The sequence below is a fragment of the Symphalangus syndactylus genome, chromosome X (assembly GCF_028878055.3).
Source record: "Symphalangus syndactylus isolate Jambi chromosome X, NHGRI_mSymSyn1-v2.1_pri, whole genome shotgun sequence".
NCBI lineage: Eukaryota > Metazoa > Chordata > Mammalia > Primates > Hylobatidae > Symphalangus > Symphalangus syndactylus.
In genome coordinates this window covers 155963735-155979309 of record NC_072447.2, presented here as the reverse complement: position 1 = coordinate 155979309, position 15575 = coordinate 155963735, and the positions used below count along the sequence as shown (strand labels likewise).

Sequence of the window (15575 nt, the reverse complement as noted above, 5' to 3'; positions counted from 1 at the left end):
AGACATTTCTCCAAAGAAGACATACAAATGGCCAACAGGTATATGAAAAAATTGCTCAACGTCAGGAATCAGGGAAATGCAAATCAAAACCACACTGAGGATATCACCTCACTTCAATTAGAATGGCTACTATCAAACAAAAGAAAACAAGCTTTGGTGAGGATGTGGAGAAAAGGGAACATTCACACACTACTGGTGGGATATAGTATAGCCACTATGGAAAACAGTATGGATATTCCTCAAACATTTAAAAAATAGGCAGGGGATGGTGGCTCAGGCCTGTCATCCCAGCGCTTTGGGAAGCGGAAGTGGAAGGATCATTTGAGCCCAAGAGTTCAAGATCAGCTTGGGCAACATATGAAGACCTCTTGTCTATTAAAAAAAACTAGGCCAGGCACAGTGGCTTATGCCTGTATTCCCAGCACTTTGGGAGGCCGAGGCAGGAGGATGGCTTGAGCTCAGCAGTTCGAGACAAGGCAGGACAAGACAAAAGACAAGACAAGACACAGACAGAAAAGACAAGACACATTTTAGCATTCAAATACATTTTAACATTCCAACAAACAGAGTGGGTTCTGCAGTTAGACCACTTGGCTGTGAAGGCTGGTTCTATCATCTGTGTATCTTGGGCTAATTGATCCACCCCTTTTTCTTTTCTTTTCTCTTTTTTTTCTTTCCTTCCTTCCTTCCTTCCTTCCTTCCTTCCTTCCTTCCTTCCTTCCTTCCTTCCTTCCTTCCTTCCTTCTCTCCCTCCCTCCCTCCCTCCCTGCCTCCCTCCCTTTCTTCCTTTCTCCTTCCCTCCCTCCCTCCGCTCCCCTCTTCTTTTCTTTTCTGTTTTTTATTTCTTTTGCAATCATGGCTCACCACAGCCTTGGCCTCCTGGGCTCATTCGATCCTCCCACCTCAGCCTCCTGAGTAGCTGGGACTACAGGTGTGTACCACCGTGCCTGGCAAATTTTTTAATTTTATTTTTATTTTTGGTAGAGATGAGGCCTCGCTATGTTGCCCAGGCTGGTCTCAAACTCCTGGACTCAAGTGATCCTCTAACGTTGGCCTCCTAAAGTGCTGGGATTACAGGCGTGAGCCACCATGCCTGGCCCGGTATGTTAAAATGTAAAACCAATAAAGAACATAGTAGTTGCTTGAAATAACAGGCAATCATTGTGATGGGGAAAATTAGTGCCTGCCAATTCTAGATAGGATCATGTGCTTCATGTTCGTCTCTGGAAGTCCAGGGGACATTATAGATGTCACTGTAAGCACTGAAGAGCAAAGGGGTAAGCACCATCTATTTTCTCATCTGAACTTCCAGAAAGAAAGGACTCTGAGGTGACAGAATTGCAGGCCGGAAACAGCCTCCGTGCCTATATTTCTTCTGGAGCCTAACAGAGCCTCCCACGTGTGTTGAACTGTGCTGTGGGTGAGAATAAAGCTTCTTGATTCAGGCATAAGAAAAAAAGAGGAGGAGAGACACAGACAGACACACGCACAGGGAGACACAGACACGGGAGAAAAACCACACGACAACAGAGGCAGAGCTTGGAGTGAAGCATCTACAAGCCAAGGAATTCCGAGGACGGCTGGCAATGCCCAAAGCTAAGAGGAGGTCCTGGAGCAGATTCTCCCCTGCAGCCTTCAGAGGGAGCATGGCCTGCCCATGCCTTGATTTTGGACTTCTGGCCTTCAGAACTGTGAGAGAAGTTTCTGTTGTGAGCAGCCATGGGCCACTCACACACGGGCCTGGGCCTCCCCCAGACCCCTGCACAAGCCTTTACTCCCAGGACTCAGCTGTTTCACTGAGTACCGATTTTCCCCCGTGGAACCTGTGTCATGTTTGAAGCAGAAGCTTGTGGACAAGGAATTCACAGACACAAATTTGCGATTCTTTTGGGGTAGCATGATGTCTCTCCATGAAGGGCCAGCTGTCTTGGTATGGACTTTGGCTCAATGTGGACTTACTCATCCTTACGGTTCAGGATGCACTTGGACACCAGTGCAGCAAGGGCATGCTGCGATTCTTCTGCCTGCTGTTTTCGATATGTCTTTTCTCTTCTCTTCTCTTTGCTCTTTCTTTTCTTTTCTTCTTTCTTTCTTTCTTTCTTTCTTTCTTTCTTTCTTTCTTTCTTTCTTTCTTTCTTTTCTTTCTTTCTGTCTCTCTCTTTCTCTTTCTTTCTTTCTTTCTTTCTTTCTTTCTTTCTTTCTTTCTTTCTTTCTTTCTTTCTTTTCTTTCTTGACAGAATCTTACTCTGTCACTCAGGCTGGAGTGCGGTGGCGTGATCTCGGCTCACTGCAACCTCTGCCCCCTGGGTTCAAGCGATTCTCCTGCCTCAGCCTCCCAAGTTGCTGGGATTACAGACGTGCACCACCATGCCTGGCTAATTTTTTTATTTTTAGTAGACAGAGGGTTTCATCGTTTTGGCCAGGCTGGTCTCGAACTCCTGACCTCAAGTGATCCCCCGCCTCGGCCTCCCAAAGTGCTGGGATTACAGGTGTGATCCACTGCGCCTGGCCTGATTGGTCTTTTTGCCAGTTTTAGAAGCATGGACTCTGATGCTTTGAATGACTTTGAAGCCATTTTTCTCTTCTCTTGGCAGCCTTCCTGGAAAATGCGTGTTCCGGTGCTGCCAAGTCGAAAAGGGAGAGAGAAATCCAATGAAGTGAGGGGAGTGTGGTCTTAGCGCCATGGCCAGGGTGGTCATTGGCAAGTCTTGGCCACAGGATTGCCTTCCTGGCTCTTCTGGGCTCAAGCAGGGGTGGGACCATGGAGCATGGGCGTGCACAGGCACAGGTGTTCAGGGATGCAGCATGTGGATTAAGGGAATGAGTGAAATGTTGGGTTTCTTCCTGTGGCTTTGGATTAGCAAAAAGGTATCTATGATTGGAACCCTCCTGCACTGCTGATGAGAACGGAAAATGGCGGTTTCTCAAAAGGGTCAACCCACAGTTCCCATAGGATCCAGTATTTCCACTGCTGGGTGTAGGCCCAAAGGAATGGAAGGCAAGGTCTGGAAGGGCGGTTTGCACACCCATGTTCACTGCAGCATGATCCACAGTAGCTGAAATGCGGAAGCCACCTAAATGCCCGTGGATGGCTGATTGCACAAGCCAAATGTGGCATATCCAGACAATGGAGTATGGTTCACCTTCAAAAGGAAATTCTGACACATGCTTCCACGTGGATGATCCTTGAGGACATCATGCTAGTCACAGAAGGGCAAATACTGTAGAATTCCACTTCTATGAGGGGCCTAGAGTGGTCAAATCCATAGAGACGGAAAGTAGAAGATTGGGTGCCGGGGGCTGGGGGGTGGGGAGTTGGGGTTGAACAGGGCCAGAGCTTCAGTTTGGGAAGACGAACAAGTTCTGTGGCTGGATGGTGGTGATGGCTGCACAGCACCGTGAATGTGCTTCTGCCCCTGGACTGCACACTTAAAAATGGTGAACGTGGTACATTTTATGTGATCTGTGTTTTACTACAATAAAAGAAGTGAGGAGTGTGCATGTGTGTCAGGGAGCCTCAAATTCCTGGGCCCAAGGGATCCTCCCGCCTCGGCTTCCCAAAGCGCTGGGATTACAGGACTGAGCCACCGCGCCATGTACTACAGGCCCTTTCAAGTCAAGACAGCTGCGGCTCCTGCAGCAGCTGGCGTCCTTCCCACTGGGGGCCTAACATCCCAGCATAAGTTCCTCTTCTGCATACACATCCGGCCAGGCTGCTGCACACCCAGGGGAAACCCCCTCCTGCCCGGGGCTTCTCCAGCTCTGTTAAAGCGGCAGGAAGGCATCTTTGTTTTGTTCTGCACAATAATTCACCAAATAATAAATCACACACGTTACCCAGACCAAGGTGTAAGGAGCCTTTCATTTTTTTTTATACACAGAAATTTTGGTCTATTCTTTAAGTTAGGAAATTAAACTACAGACTTCATTATGTATCTGTGATCTTTCTCAAGTTTTTTTGTTCATCTTTATAACAGGCAGATAAAAATGTAAAACATTTATGAACTGAACACAGTTGACCAAGCCATTCCAGGTAATATAATGCTTTATAAAGAGGGGCTTCCCAATGAGACAGGGCCCCCAGCCTGAAGACTGCAAAAACAAGAGCAAAAGATTCCAGGTCATGGTACCCTGTTTCTGAACTCCACACCACAGCACAAAGGTGACCCAGGGACTAAACAATCAACGTTTACATTAGGCAACTTTATACAGCAGCAGTGAGGGTTTGCTTTTAATATCTATTGGCCATTGGTCCTATCGGTGTGTCTACGACAGAGAGTGAGAAGAAGCCGGTGAGCGCAGCAGCACGCAGCTCCAATTTCAACGTCTCAAATTTGATTTCTCGTTGAAGAACACAAAGACCCTCAACAAATGGAGTTGCCCTTTTTCTTATTATCGTTTAAACAAGGACATCAGGGAACAGTTTACAAATGGGTGACATTCTCAATGTGCCCTTTAGAAAAAAGGGATGGCTTTGAGTTATCTGCAGCTGGCATTTTAAAGTGGGATTTTCTTTTCTAACCGAAATTCTTTTGCCCGAGATTTGACTGCTCCTGCTCAGGGGTGAGATGGCATTCATGGGAATAGTGGGGATGACGCCTGCTCCTGTTTGGTTTTGTGTGGATGCCAGTGGAGGTGAGACAAGCCTTCTGAGGGTGCCAGTGCACGTTGGTGGCTTCCATTCCGATCCTCTGTCCCTCAGGTCCCAACTGTCTCCCAGCGGCTGAGCCCCAGGCCCAAACACCTCCCTGCAAAACGTTAACACCTGCAAGTGTGGAAGGCAAGGGTCCCCCATGGCATCACTGTGTGGACCTAGGGGCTTCCTCAGGAGGGTGGCAAAAGTCGAGCCCCTCTTCATCCCCTTTGCTTATTTGGGGGAAACTGAGGCTTGGCCACCAGGTGCCCACACTGCCAGGATAGGCTCCCCTCAGGACCTGGTGCTGAGCCACAAATCCATGCCTTCATGGCTTAAGCTTGGCCTCTGGACACAAAGACTAGGGTGGGAAGAGGGCTTTGGTGGTGGCGCCTCTGGTGTCACAGCAGACATCGAGGTGGTCTACTGAGAACTCCTCAGCATTTGCCAAAGCAAACAGTGGGAGTCCATCCAGGTGCTGAGGGGACAGGGTCTGAACTGTGGCTGCGTCCCTGCCGTCATTCTCCCACCGCCAGCTCCTCCGGGCTTCTGATGCTCCCTCTCCCTCCATTGGCTTCTTTTGAACTCTTGGCCCCGCCCCCGCCCCCTCGGACCTGTGCTCAGCTGAGGCTGCTCTCTGGAGTCTGGGCAGGACCCACAACTCCAAGAGTGCTTCGTGCTCTTGAAGTTGGGGGCGTGGTCAGGATGAAGGATGTGGAATTGGAGTAGAAACCAAAGAAAGCTGAAAACGAAACTCCCCTTTCAGTAGCTGGAGGACTTCTTCTCATCAATATTTTGTTTTTTTCCTTTTAGATTAAAATTTCCATTGAAAGGGTTTTCTCCTCTCTGGCAGGGGTCTCAGTGCAAATGCTGCAATTATACCTGCTCCAGACCTGGAGCATCCCCTCTCAGCCTTCTCCTTGGGAATCTCGATAGGGCCGGGCAGAGGGTAGGAGCGAAGGGTGGGGGCGGGGTGATGAGGGACAAAAATGGATTGACCAGAAAGATATTCTTGCAGTCTAGTTCCCTGAAAAAAAAACAAAAAACAAAAAACAAAAAACAAAAAAAAAAAACAAACCTTGCTACATTCAATAATGAAATTTCCAAATGAAAATGCCTGATAAGAGGAATGCAAGTATCATGCCGGTAAATAGTTCCTTATTGAAATATGCATCTGGCCATATATATGTGCGTGTGTACAGATCCACACACATACATATATGTGCATGCACGCACACACATGCACACTGCAGATGTGCCTAGTTTTTGCAGGGGGCGGATTGCTTTGTGGCTGCAGGGCCGCTTGCAGGCGGCTCCCTCAGGTGGCACCCTTCACAGCCCTGCAGAGCACTCAACTTTTTTTTTTTTTTTTTTTTGCATGAATATGCTGATCTGATTGCCCCTGCATGGGTGCAACAAAAGCTCCCCATAAACCCAAACCAGCCCCCTGCCCACCACACAGCCCAAACGGCAAACACACGGTAAAACTGTAGTTTGTTAAAAAAGAAGCATCAGTAGAAAAAAAGGTGGGGAACTCAGCTCTTCGCACTTTCTACTTCTTCTCCTTCCTCCTTTGGATGAAAAACCTTCTTCTCCCCCTTCTTGTCCTCCTTTTCCTCCTCCCTGTCCTTGTCTTCCTGGGTCTGGATGAGGAGTCCCTGTGACAGGCTGCACCCTTGTTGAATGGATTTGGGTCCTTGCAAATGCCCTGCCAGAAAGGTCTTCAGCCACTTTAGTTGTTCCCTCGTTTTGCAGGTGTGCAGGTCCCCATATGTGTGTGTGCGTGCATGTGTGCGTGTGACTTCCTGTGAGTCCGAGTGTGCGTGTGCGCGTGTGACTTCGTGGGAGTCCGCGTGTGCGTGTGCGCGTGTGCTGAGACAAGTTCTTGTTAGAGGGACGTCTCCACGCTGTGGAGCGGGCTCCCGGGACTGGAGGAAAACACTGAAGAGGTAGCTGACTTGGTGACATGCGTGGTCAGGTAGATGCCGCTGTCTATGGCGTTGTTGTTCTGGTTGGGGGACGGGGGCGGGGGGGCCCGGAGGCGCTCCTCGTTCTCATCCACGTCCGTGTCGTCGATGAGTGGGATGTTGTGGGTGTAGTCATTGATCAGAAACTCGGGCGTGGCCATGAAGTTGTGAATGGAGGTCTTGGATTCTGGTTTCTCCAGGCCTTCATACAGCGAGCTACGGAACGCTTTCACCACCCGGATCTGGAGTGGGAGGTGGAGAGACAGGGCCCGAGGTGGGAGCAGGGAGGGAGGAAAGGAAGGGAAAGGAAAGGAAACGTGGAAGGAAGGTAGGAAGGAAGGAAGGAGACAGTCAGTGGCCGGCTGCTGCTGGTAAGTTCCACCCACATCAATGGCTGGGGGTCATGGCATGAGAAATGTCCACCCATTTGTTGGAGGGCTGCTACGGAATGGGGTGGCTCTGCCTGCCTTTGGAAAGAGTTTTCAGGTGTGGGCCTTGGTCTCGTCAACCGATCCGCATGCAGGAAAAGATGACAATGTCTTTCTCTCGGCTGAGCTGGGCAGGTATTCTGGAGACCTCCCAATTCCCTGTTCTGGGGAGACGACTGGCTTTGGTGACCTCTGGGGTCTCTGCCCAATCTGAATTCCAATTTGGTGGAAAAGAAAAATGATTTGAAAAGGGGAGAATGCTGGTGAGTGGGCTGTCTTCTTGATCTTACCAGAAAGTCCAAAGTACCTGCTGGTATGGGCAAGTTCCCAGGCTATGGGCACTGCCGGCCTTTCTCACATGGGTCTCTCTCCAACCCCCAGCTCCCATGGCTGGAGCCGGGACCTGCCATGTCCAGAGTCTCCCTGCGGCTAACTCCACTGGCCACTTCTGCATCTTCGTCTGATTTGATCCCTCAGGGCACTCAGCACAGATGATCATCCCTCTTTCTGGAAACTTCTCATGGCTTTCTGACATTGCCCCTGCCTGGCCCTCTTCCACCTCACCAGCTGCTCTGGCCCCGTCTCCTCCACTGCCCTCTCTTCTGTCCCTGGGTGCCCCAGAGCTCTGGCCTGGCTCTGTCCCTCCTCCTCTCTGTCCATACCTCTCCGCCCTGGCCACAGTGCTGGGGCCCATCTGGCTATAACCAGAAACTGTGGCCCAGGCCTGTACTCAGAGCTCCAGGCCAGAGAGTCCAGCAGTCCCCAGCTGGAGGTATCTGAGACTGAAGTGGCCACACTTTTGATTTGCACCCACTAAAGCCAGTCTCTGCTCAGATGCCCCTGTGGCCTCCCCATAGCCCCCGAGTCTGATTGGGTCTGGTTCAATCTGGTGCCCCTGCTCTTTTGGCCTCACTCCCCCTGTCCTCTCTCCTGTCTCCTCCTCCATCTTCCAGTCAGACATTCCAAAACTTGCATCTCTGCCACCTCCCGGGCTTTGCTCTGTGTTGTTCCCTGGCCATCCCTCCCCACAGGAGTTTGCAGACCTCAGATCAGCGGAACTTCCCGCAGGAAAGAGCTCCCGCTGTGCCCCAGACTCCCCCGGCACAGTGGCCCTCCAGCAGGGCACTGCTCCAAGAATGAGCCCTTCCCTCCTCTGGCTTCTCCACCTTGCCTCATGCACTCAAGTCCTTGCTGCCTCTCTTTGCTCCCTGGCCCCTCAGCCTGGGCTCCCTCCTGCTTCTAGAAGCCAGGAGTTGATGGGGAGGCCGCTGCCTGGCCTCGCACAGGCCAGTGTCAGCACAGCTGCCAATGGTAGCTGGCCCACCTTGTACTGCCATCCCTATAGGGGGCAGCAGACAGAGTGCTGAGCTGCCAGGCAGACCCTGGGGTTCATCCAACACCTGTCCACCCCTCCCTATGTGAGCAGGTGGACACATTAGGAGTTCTGAAGCATTTCCGGGGCCAAGGTTCTATCTAGGATATTTGGTTTTCTGGATTTAGACAAGGTGTCAGGGCTTGCCCAAGGGCTAACCCCAGCTGTCTGCTACTTTTGGTTAATAAAATTTTACTGGTTTAAGTTTCATGCTGTAAGGGCACAGTTGTGTCACGGCAGCAGAGACCAGGACTGGAAAGCTAAAAATATTTCCTCTCTGGCTCTGTATAGGAAAAGTTAGCCGCCCCTTAGTTTAGACAATGAATCACCTTTTTTCGGTGACTTTCTTTCAGCCCTCCAGGGGCTCAGCTAGGCAAAGCACAGTGCTTCGGAATCAGCTGAAATGATGCCAACCTCATCACCTCTCCAGTGCAAAAAGTGAGCCAGGGCCAGGTTTGGTGGTCCACGGCTGTAATTCCAGCACTTTGGGAGGCCGAGGTGGGCCGATCGCTTGAGCCCAGGTGTTCGAGACCAACCTGGGCAACAGAGTGATACTCCCCGTTCCTATTTAAAATAATAATAAAAAAAAGTAAGCCAAAAAGCGCCACATTGGAATTTTCTAGCACCCCATCTGAAATCTGGTTAGGATTTTCTCTGGATTCGGGAAAGCCACATCTGCCAGATGGCAGATGGTCAGCTATTCTCACTCAGGCCTTTATCCCCAGACTGGTTTCTGAATTAGGGGTAACACAGAAATTGAGAATAATTTGACATTTTTAATGAAAAGAAACAGAATTCAGTTTCGTAGCCAATGCAGATGTTGCCTCATTATTTAGGCCTTTTCTGGTACAGGATTGTGGTGTGGAAGCTGCCTGGGACATCGCCTACTCTAGCTGTTGCCCATGCCCATCAAGTCACGAAAAGGACAGAATGCCGCAGGCCTTGACCCCAGGGCTGTGTGGGGTGAGATTGCTGGCAGTACACCAGATGACCTTGGCCACACCCTTCTCCTCGCTGAGCTGGTGGCCTCATTCAGACCCGGGACATGTGATCAGGCCAGGCCCCTGCTCAAACCTATGCACAGGTCTCACTGCACCTGGCTCAACTCCAAAGACCTCCACAAAAGCCAGCCAGGCCACGGAGCCAGCCCTTCCTTCCAGGCTGGGCTTCTGCTGCTACTGCTACTCCGGTCTCACCGGCTGCTCCGGCGTGCCCCTCCCGGATGGCACCTGCCTTGTTTGTGGCTTAACAACAGAGCCTGGCCCAGAGCAGCTGCTCAGCAGACACTTGGGGAATGCACAAGTGACTGAGTGAACCGCTGCAGGATGGAAGGGCTGTCCCCCAACATTCTGCTGTTCGGGGGTGCTAAGCTTGGCTGGAGTCCTGGTGAGTCTGTTACAGCTGACAGTGAGTCAGCTTTCTTCAGGCTCTATTTTCCCTGCATTCTAGTCCTGGGCCATTAAACAATGTTTTGGTGTTGGTCTTAGGGTGGGGTGTTTTCAGCTCACCCAACACTGAAGGACGCAGTCAATTCCTGGGAGATTGGTTCAATGGAGAGCAGCAAACATTCCTAAGAGAGGCCCGTCCCAGGGGGCTGCGCTCCCACCTGGGTGCTCGAGGACGCCCTCCTTCCACCAGCCTGGGTTCACTCTGTCCTCATCTCAGTCTCCTGCACCGCCTCCTGCTCTGCTCCCAGCCCAGGACGCGCCCGCCCCCACTGCTCCCAAAGGAATCTCATGGCCCCCAGGGCTGTCAATGCTGTGTATACACCATCAGGCCACCGTAAATACTGCAGACACCAGCTGCACCACGTCCACCTTTTCCTGGACTGCCAGACTTCTGCCCTGGCTGCCTCCCGGGTGCCCCCCCTCGGATGCCTAAGGGACCTCTCAAATTGCAGGAGGCCCGAGGAGGGCTCTTGTCAGTGCTCCAGCTGAACTCTGCCCACCAGCACCCTTCCCATCCCAGTGCAGGGCTCTGGCCAAACCTCAGAGGCACTTTGACCCCCTGACCCTATGTACCAGACATCCACGTGTCCTGTGGGCCCTACCTTAACTCAAAAGCATCTTCCACATCTGAGCCTCTCCTCACCTCCATTGCTGCTGCTATGTCCTGCCTGGGGCCCTGGGGTCACATTGGGACCCCAACCCCCACCAGCAAAGCCCTCCATCCTTCCTGTCCCTTCTCCAGGTGGAGTTTCCAAGCTCTCTCCGGCTGCCGAGTCAGACTCTTGGTCCCCCATCTGGCTCCAAACCTTCCAGTAGGTGATGGAACTGGCCTGCATCCTGACTGTGTGGAAATTCATTGAACTGTACCCCCAAAAGCCCGTTTTACTGTGACAATTTAAGAAGAAAGGAAATGAAAGCACTCTTCAGGGAGAGATGCCCCTAGGAGGGTCAGGTTGGGCTGGGGGCCTCCCCATCTCATCCGGGTGAGGTGAGGTGGCTCCCCACTTTGTGTCCCCACCTCCTTGTGTCCTCCTGCTGTCTCCCTCTGCCACACTTCTCCGTTCCCCATCATGGCTGATGGCCCTGAGAGGCCACAGTCCTTTACTCCTCACAGTCCCCCAGCACTGTCCGACACTGCTCCAGCCCCTCCTCCTCTCCCATCCCTGACACCTGAGGGCCCCTCCTCTGGGTCTAGGTACTCTCTTCTGGCTCTCTGCCCTCCATTCCACCTGCTGGCTAACAGCCTGTCGGCTCTGGCTCCAGACTTGGGCGTCTAAGCTGGGTCTCAAACTTAGCAGGCCCAACCCCCCACCGGCCCCAGCCCCGCAGCTCCCTTCAAACACCATCCAGAACCTGCACTTCGCCCCCACCCCTCCACGCCCTTAGCACGGCGGCCCGAAAACCAGAGCGTGTCTTGGTCTCCCCCGCTACAAGCCCTCCACTGGCTGTGGCCCTCGGAGCCTGCCCCGGTCTTTCTCACTCTGCCTTCTTTTACCCCTCAGCCTCCAGCACATCCCACCTGGGGACCTTTGCTCTGGCTGCACCCCACACCAGGAAGGCTCCCCTCACTCTTGTCTCCCCCAGCAGCATGGTGCCCACTTGTGCTCCTGCCTTCACGTGCCCCCTACATCCACCTTTCACTGGAAGTTAATCCCCCTGGGGCAGGGGTCTGTCTGGCTCGCTGCACCCAGCAGGGGCTCAGTGGATGGGGCTGAATGTCTGGGGCCCACACAGCCTTGCACCAGCCTCCTGTGCTGGCTTCGGCCCTCCCCATAGCTCTTTGCCCACTTTGCAATGCCCAGCCGGCTGGAGCTGCTTCTGAACACCCCACGCAGGGGCTCCCTGGAGCCATGACCCCTGCCCTTTCTGCTGCCTGGCTGGCCTTTCTCCTTCCTCTGAACTTAGCCCAAGTACGCATCCTTAGAGAGGCTGTCCTGGCCAGTTTGTTACCAGCTGCCCAGAGGAGACATGCTGGGTGCTGTGGGCTTGGCCCGGGCTCCTGACTTGCATGGATGAGCAGTTCTGAGCCTTACACAGGGCGGGTGACGCTGCAGACTGACAAGGCCCATCCCTGGCCACACTGAGCCAAAGCGGAAGGGGTGCAGGTGTGGAGTACCATGTGCGATGCCACTGCCGGCCAGCTGGAGTGGAGGTGCCCGCCATGTGCATGGGGAGACGTGCCCCTGGTTAGCCTTCAAGTGCTGGAGTTTGCAGTGCAGGGCTGGGGAGGAGGATGAGGGCGGAGAAGGGCCGCAGAAGCAGGGAGACAAGCGAAGGACCGAGAAGAGTAGAAAAAGGAAAGGAAAAGAGAACAATCAAAGCAAAGACTCCTGAACCGCAGTGACAACGAAACGACAGAAGCTGTGCCTGACACCTTCTCACTCTTCCTTCTAATTCCTCAAGCAGAAACAAGCCCTATCCTGCTGCCTCTGTGCTGGGCACCAGCCGACCCAAGGGGCTCCATGCGCTCTGCTCAGTCTCAGCCGCTAAGGTTCACAGAGCTCGGATGCTTCTGGTCGATTTCCTCCCTACCTATCCACTGCTCAGCACCAACCACCGGTCCAGAACCTTCCTTTGGAGGCAGGGACCTGTCAGCTCCCCAGGCATCTGAGCTTTGAATTTAGAGCGGATTCTGAACACAGCAGCCAGGGAGACCCATGGGGAACTTCTCGCCAAGAACTTTAGGGTTTCCAGGCCCCAAACAACCCCTGTAGGCGAGAGGGTGAATCACGAATTGAAAGCGACACAAAGGTGTCCTCAAGAGCCTGTGGCAATATGAACCATCAGTCAACTCGGGCAATGAGAAGCCAAACTCAGATAGCCTGAACACTGAGGAGAAGGTGGCTTCGGCCTCACTTCTCTATGTGGGGGAAGAGCAAGGGGAAGGCCCCTTTCTACCCCACGGGGATGTCACATGCTTGAATTAGGAAAAATGAAAATGCAAACTCCACAGCTGGCTCTTTCCCCCAAGGAATTGAACCAAAGAACGGAAAAGACAAGACATGGCTCTGTGTGTGTTGACAAGCCAGAACTGCTTGCAGCTGGCAAGTTTCATGAAAATTGCCTCCCACCTTGTGTGCACACTCATGCCCTAGTGTGACCTAGACCTGTGCTCCCAACACCAGCAAGCTGAACTGACCTGGGCGTGGCAAGTCAGTGTTGGGACTAAAGAGGACCCAGGAGGAAGGCCCAGCTGAGCCCTTGCCTCCGTACTGGCTGAATCCAGCTGCGAGACCTCCAATTAGTCTTGGGAGGTCTCTGGCCCTGGTTCCCAGCTTGGGAGTCCACACTCGGAGTGCCTGATGGGGAGGGCCTCGGACCAGGGGTTCTGGGGTCTGCCCTAGGCTGCGTTCTGGTGTCTACTTTGAGGGATTGCCTGGAAGGGCATTCCCCTGTGGTAGGGCCCAGGGTTCCAGGAAAGCCTAGGGCAGGGCTCTTGGGGAAGGATTGCTACTGCTTCCAGCATGGAGGCAGGGTGCAGACTGTCAAAGATCTGAGAAAAAATGCCAATACACCGTTCCCAGAAACCAGGGAGGGAGGCTTGGCTCAAAGCACATGACCTTCCTGAGAATGGAGCAAACTCCAGAAAACAAGACTGCTTCCACCGCCGGGCTGTGAGTGTGGTGAGTGCGTCGCCCTGGGCCCTGGAAACGAGTGTCCAGGGAAAGCCTGGGACTCACGTGGCCCGGGTTGGCCCCTTTGGCCACACGGTTTTCATGTTGCCGAAGCCAATAAAACCAAGCAACTGCTGTGATCTGTTTCTGGCATGATTAACGGGAACTAAATGGCCCTGAGGGACCCCCGGTGGCCACATGGGACCAGACTCATGGCCCGCTGCCTAACCCCTGCTCCTTTGCTGGACCAGGTCAGGAGGCATCTCAGGAACGACTCCAACAGTGAGCATCTCACACAGGCCTGGCGTGGCGCTGCTGGAAGGATAGACTTTGGATGCGTGGCTGGGGTGTGTCTGTGTGTCCCAGTGGAAAACAGACATAAAAGGCCTCTCAAGTGGCTTTGGTGGGGCTTTCCAAATGATTGCGCACCCTCCCGTGCCTCCTAGTGGCAGACGCGCAGCCCCCTGTGCCTACTGCCCTTGGTAGACCCGAGCGACTGAACCAGCTGTCCCTGGTCTGAACTGAACCAGCTCTCCGGAATATGGACATCCAACAGGGAGGGTGATACTGTGGCCTCAGTGTGTGAGTGTGTGGGTGGGGCATGGTGTGGGGTAGTCACCAGGCTGGGCAGGGGAGGGGCAGTGGAGGCTGCCTGGAGCTGGGAGTCAGAAGTTGTGGCCGGCACAGTCTGACAATGCATGCAGAGGAGGGACGGGGCCTGTGTTGGGACTCCTGAGTCCAGAAGCAACAAAGGCGTGGGAGGTTAGACAGGGTGGGGAGGGCTCGAGTGTGTGAGCACTGAGCCCCAGCGATCCCGAGTCTCTCGACCCCTCCTAGTCACCCCCTTGCTACTTCCTGCATTGGCCCCAGGGGCGCAGGGTGAGGGGATGTCATGGTACCAACCCCTGGCCCTTCTCCCCGGAGGGCCTGAAGTCCTTAGTAGGAAAGGCTTGGGACGGAGGCAGCTCCAGTGCCCAGAAAGGCCCCAGACTCCTGGTGGGCTGAAAGGCAGCCTGGCCTGGAGCAGGCAAAGAGGATGGGAAACTGTGGGTTTGCCTTAGGAAACCACGTGACTTGACGCCCCTTCAGGCCTAGTTGGGGCAGCCCTCTTGTCTAGGGGAGCTCCGTCACAGCCTTCAGAGCATCTCTCATCCACCAGAAAGTTCCAAGTAGAGGGTGGGCGCTGGTGCTAGTCCCCACTCTGCCAGGCCTGGCTGCTTATGGGACCCAGTGCAGGTCCTGGCCCTTGGGGGCAACCTCCTTCCCCCGATCTCTAGGATGAGGATGCTGGGCTTGGTGATTGCTTGGGGTCCTTGAAGCGTGGAGTGGGGGTTGGGTTCTGAGTTCTAAACCAATCCGCTGCACTGCGGTGATGGCAGGAGGTGCTTCTGGCAGGTGGCTTCCAGAAGTGGGCATGTCCTTGGTGTTGCCAGGTCCCCAGCCAGCATCTTCCTCCACGGCAGAGTCCTTTCTGGGATGCTGATGTTCAGCTGGGATGGGCCTCTTCGGAGGGCCCTGCCACCCACCTTCTGCTGGAGCACACAGTGTGCAAGGGACAGCTGCCCTCCTTCTGGCTATCCGCCACTTAGGGCCCCCATGGAATAGCTTGTGAACAGCAGGAGGGGTGGCGCCTCTCCCACTCTACTTACCCGGCACTGCCAGGCTCCGGAGGTGGGGAGGAGGGGGACAGATGGCCACGGAATGAAGGCAGGAAGGAAGTGCTAGGAGCCAAGGAAGAGAGGAGCAAGAGGCCGCCCCAGGGAGGAAGCAGGAGGAATCCAGAGGGAGAAAAGACAGCAGGCCCCACAGAGGCTGGGCTGGACCTGGAGAGGGACAAGGAGCTGGTCCTGGGGTGGGATGAGGCCAGGGCTGTGGAGAAGGCTCGAGGACCGCGTGGAGTGGGGCCGTGCTGGCTGCCTTCCCCTTAACTCAACAAAGGGGCAAATGGACAGACAGACAGGAAGCACAGAGAAAGACGGCAAAGAGACATACGGAGGAAGTCAAGGGGGAGGGAGGCGGAGGCACAGCCATGCCCCCTGCTGCCCTCAGCTCCCAGGAAGGAAGGTGCTGGGAGGCCACAAACCATTTCTGGCCTTAACTGACTTGGCAGAGC

General features: G+C 53.9%; 1 protein-coding gene across 8 annotated transcripts in view; it reads right to left on the bottom strand.

Moving 5' to 3' along the window:
• Window positions 1-3843: 3843 nt before the first annotated feature.
• ATP2B3 (ATPase plasma membrane Ca2+ transporting 3) overlaps window positions 3844-15575 on the bottom strand; it is a 65128-nt gene continuing 53396 nt past the window's right edge. For 3 of the 8 annotated variants that reach the window (XM_055267207.2, XM_055267210.2, XM_055267209.2), the window contains 2 exons: window positions 11882-12069; window positions 3844-6842 (listed from right to left, as the gene is read on the bottom strand). In XM_055267207.2, the coding sequence (XP_055123182.1) occupies window positions 6522-6842; window positions 11882-12069 (509 nt within the window). In that variant the 3' untranslated portion in view covers window positions 3844-6521. The remainder of the gene's footprint in view (window positions 6843-11881; window positions 12070-15575) is intronic. The other 5 variants (XM_055267214.1, XM_055267213.2, XM_055267216.2 and 2 more) reach the window with 3 other exon arrangements.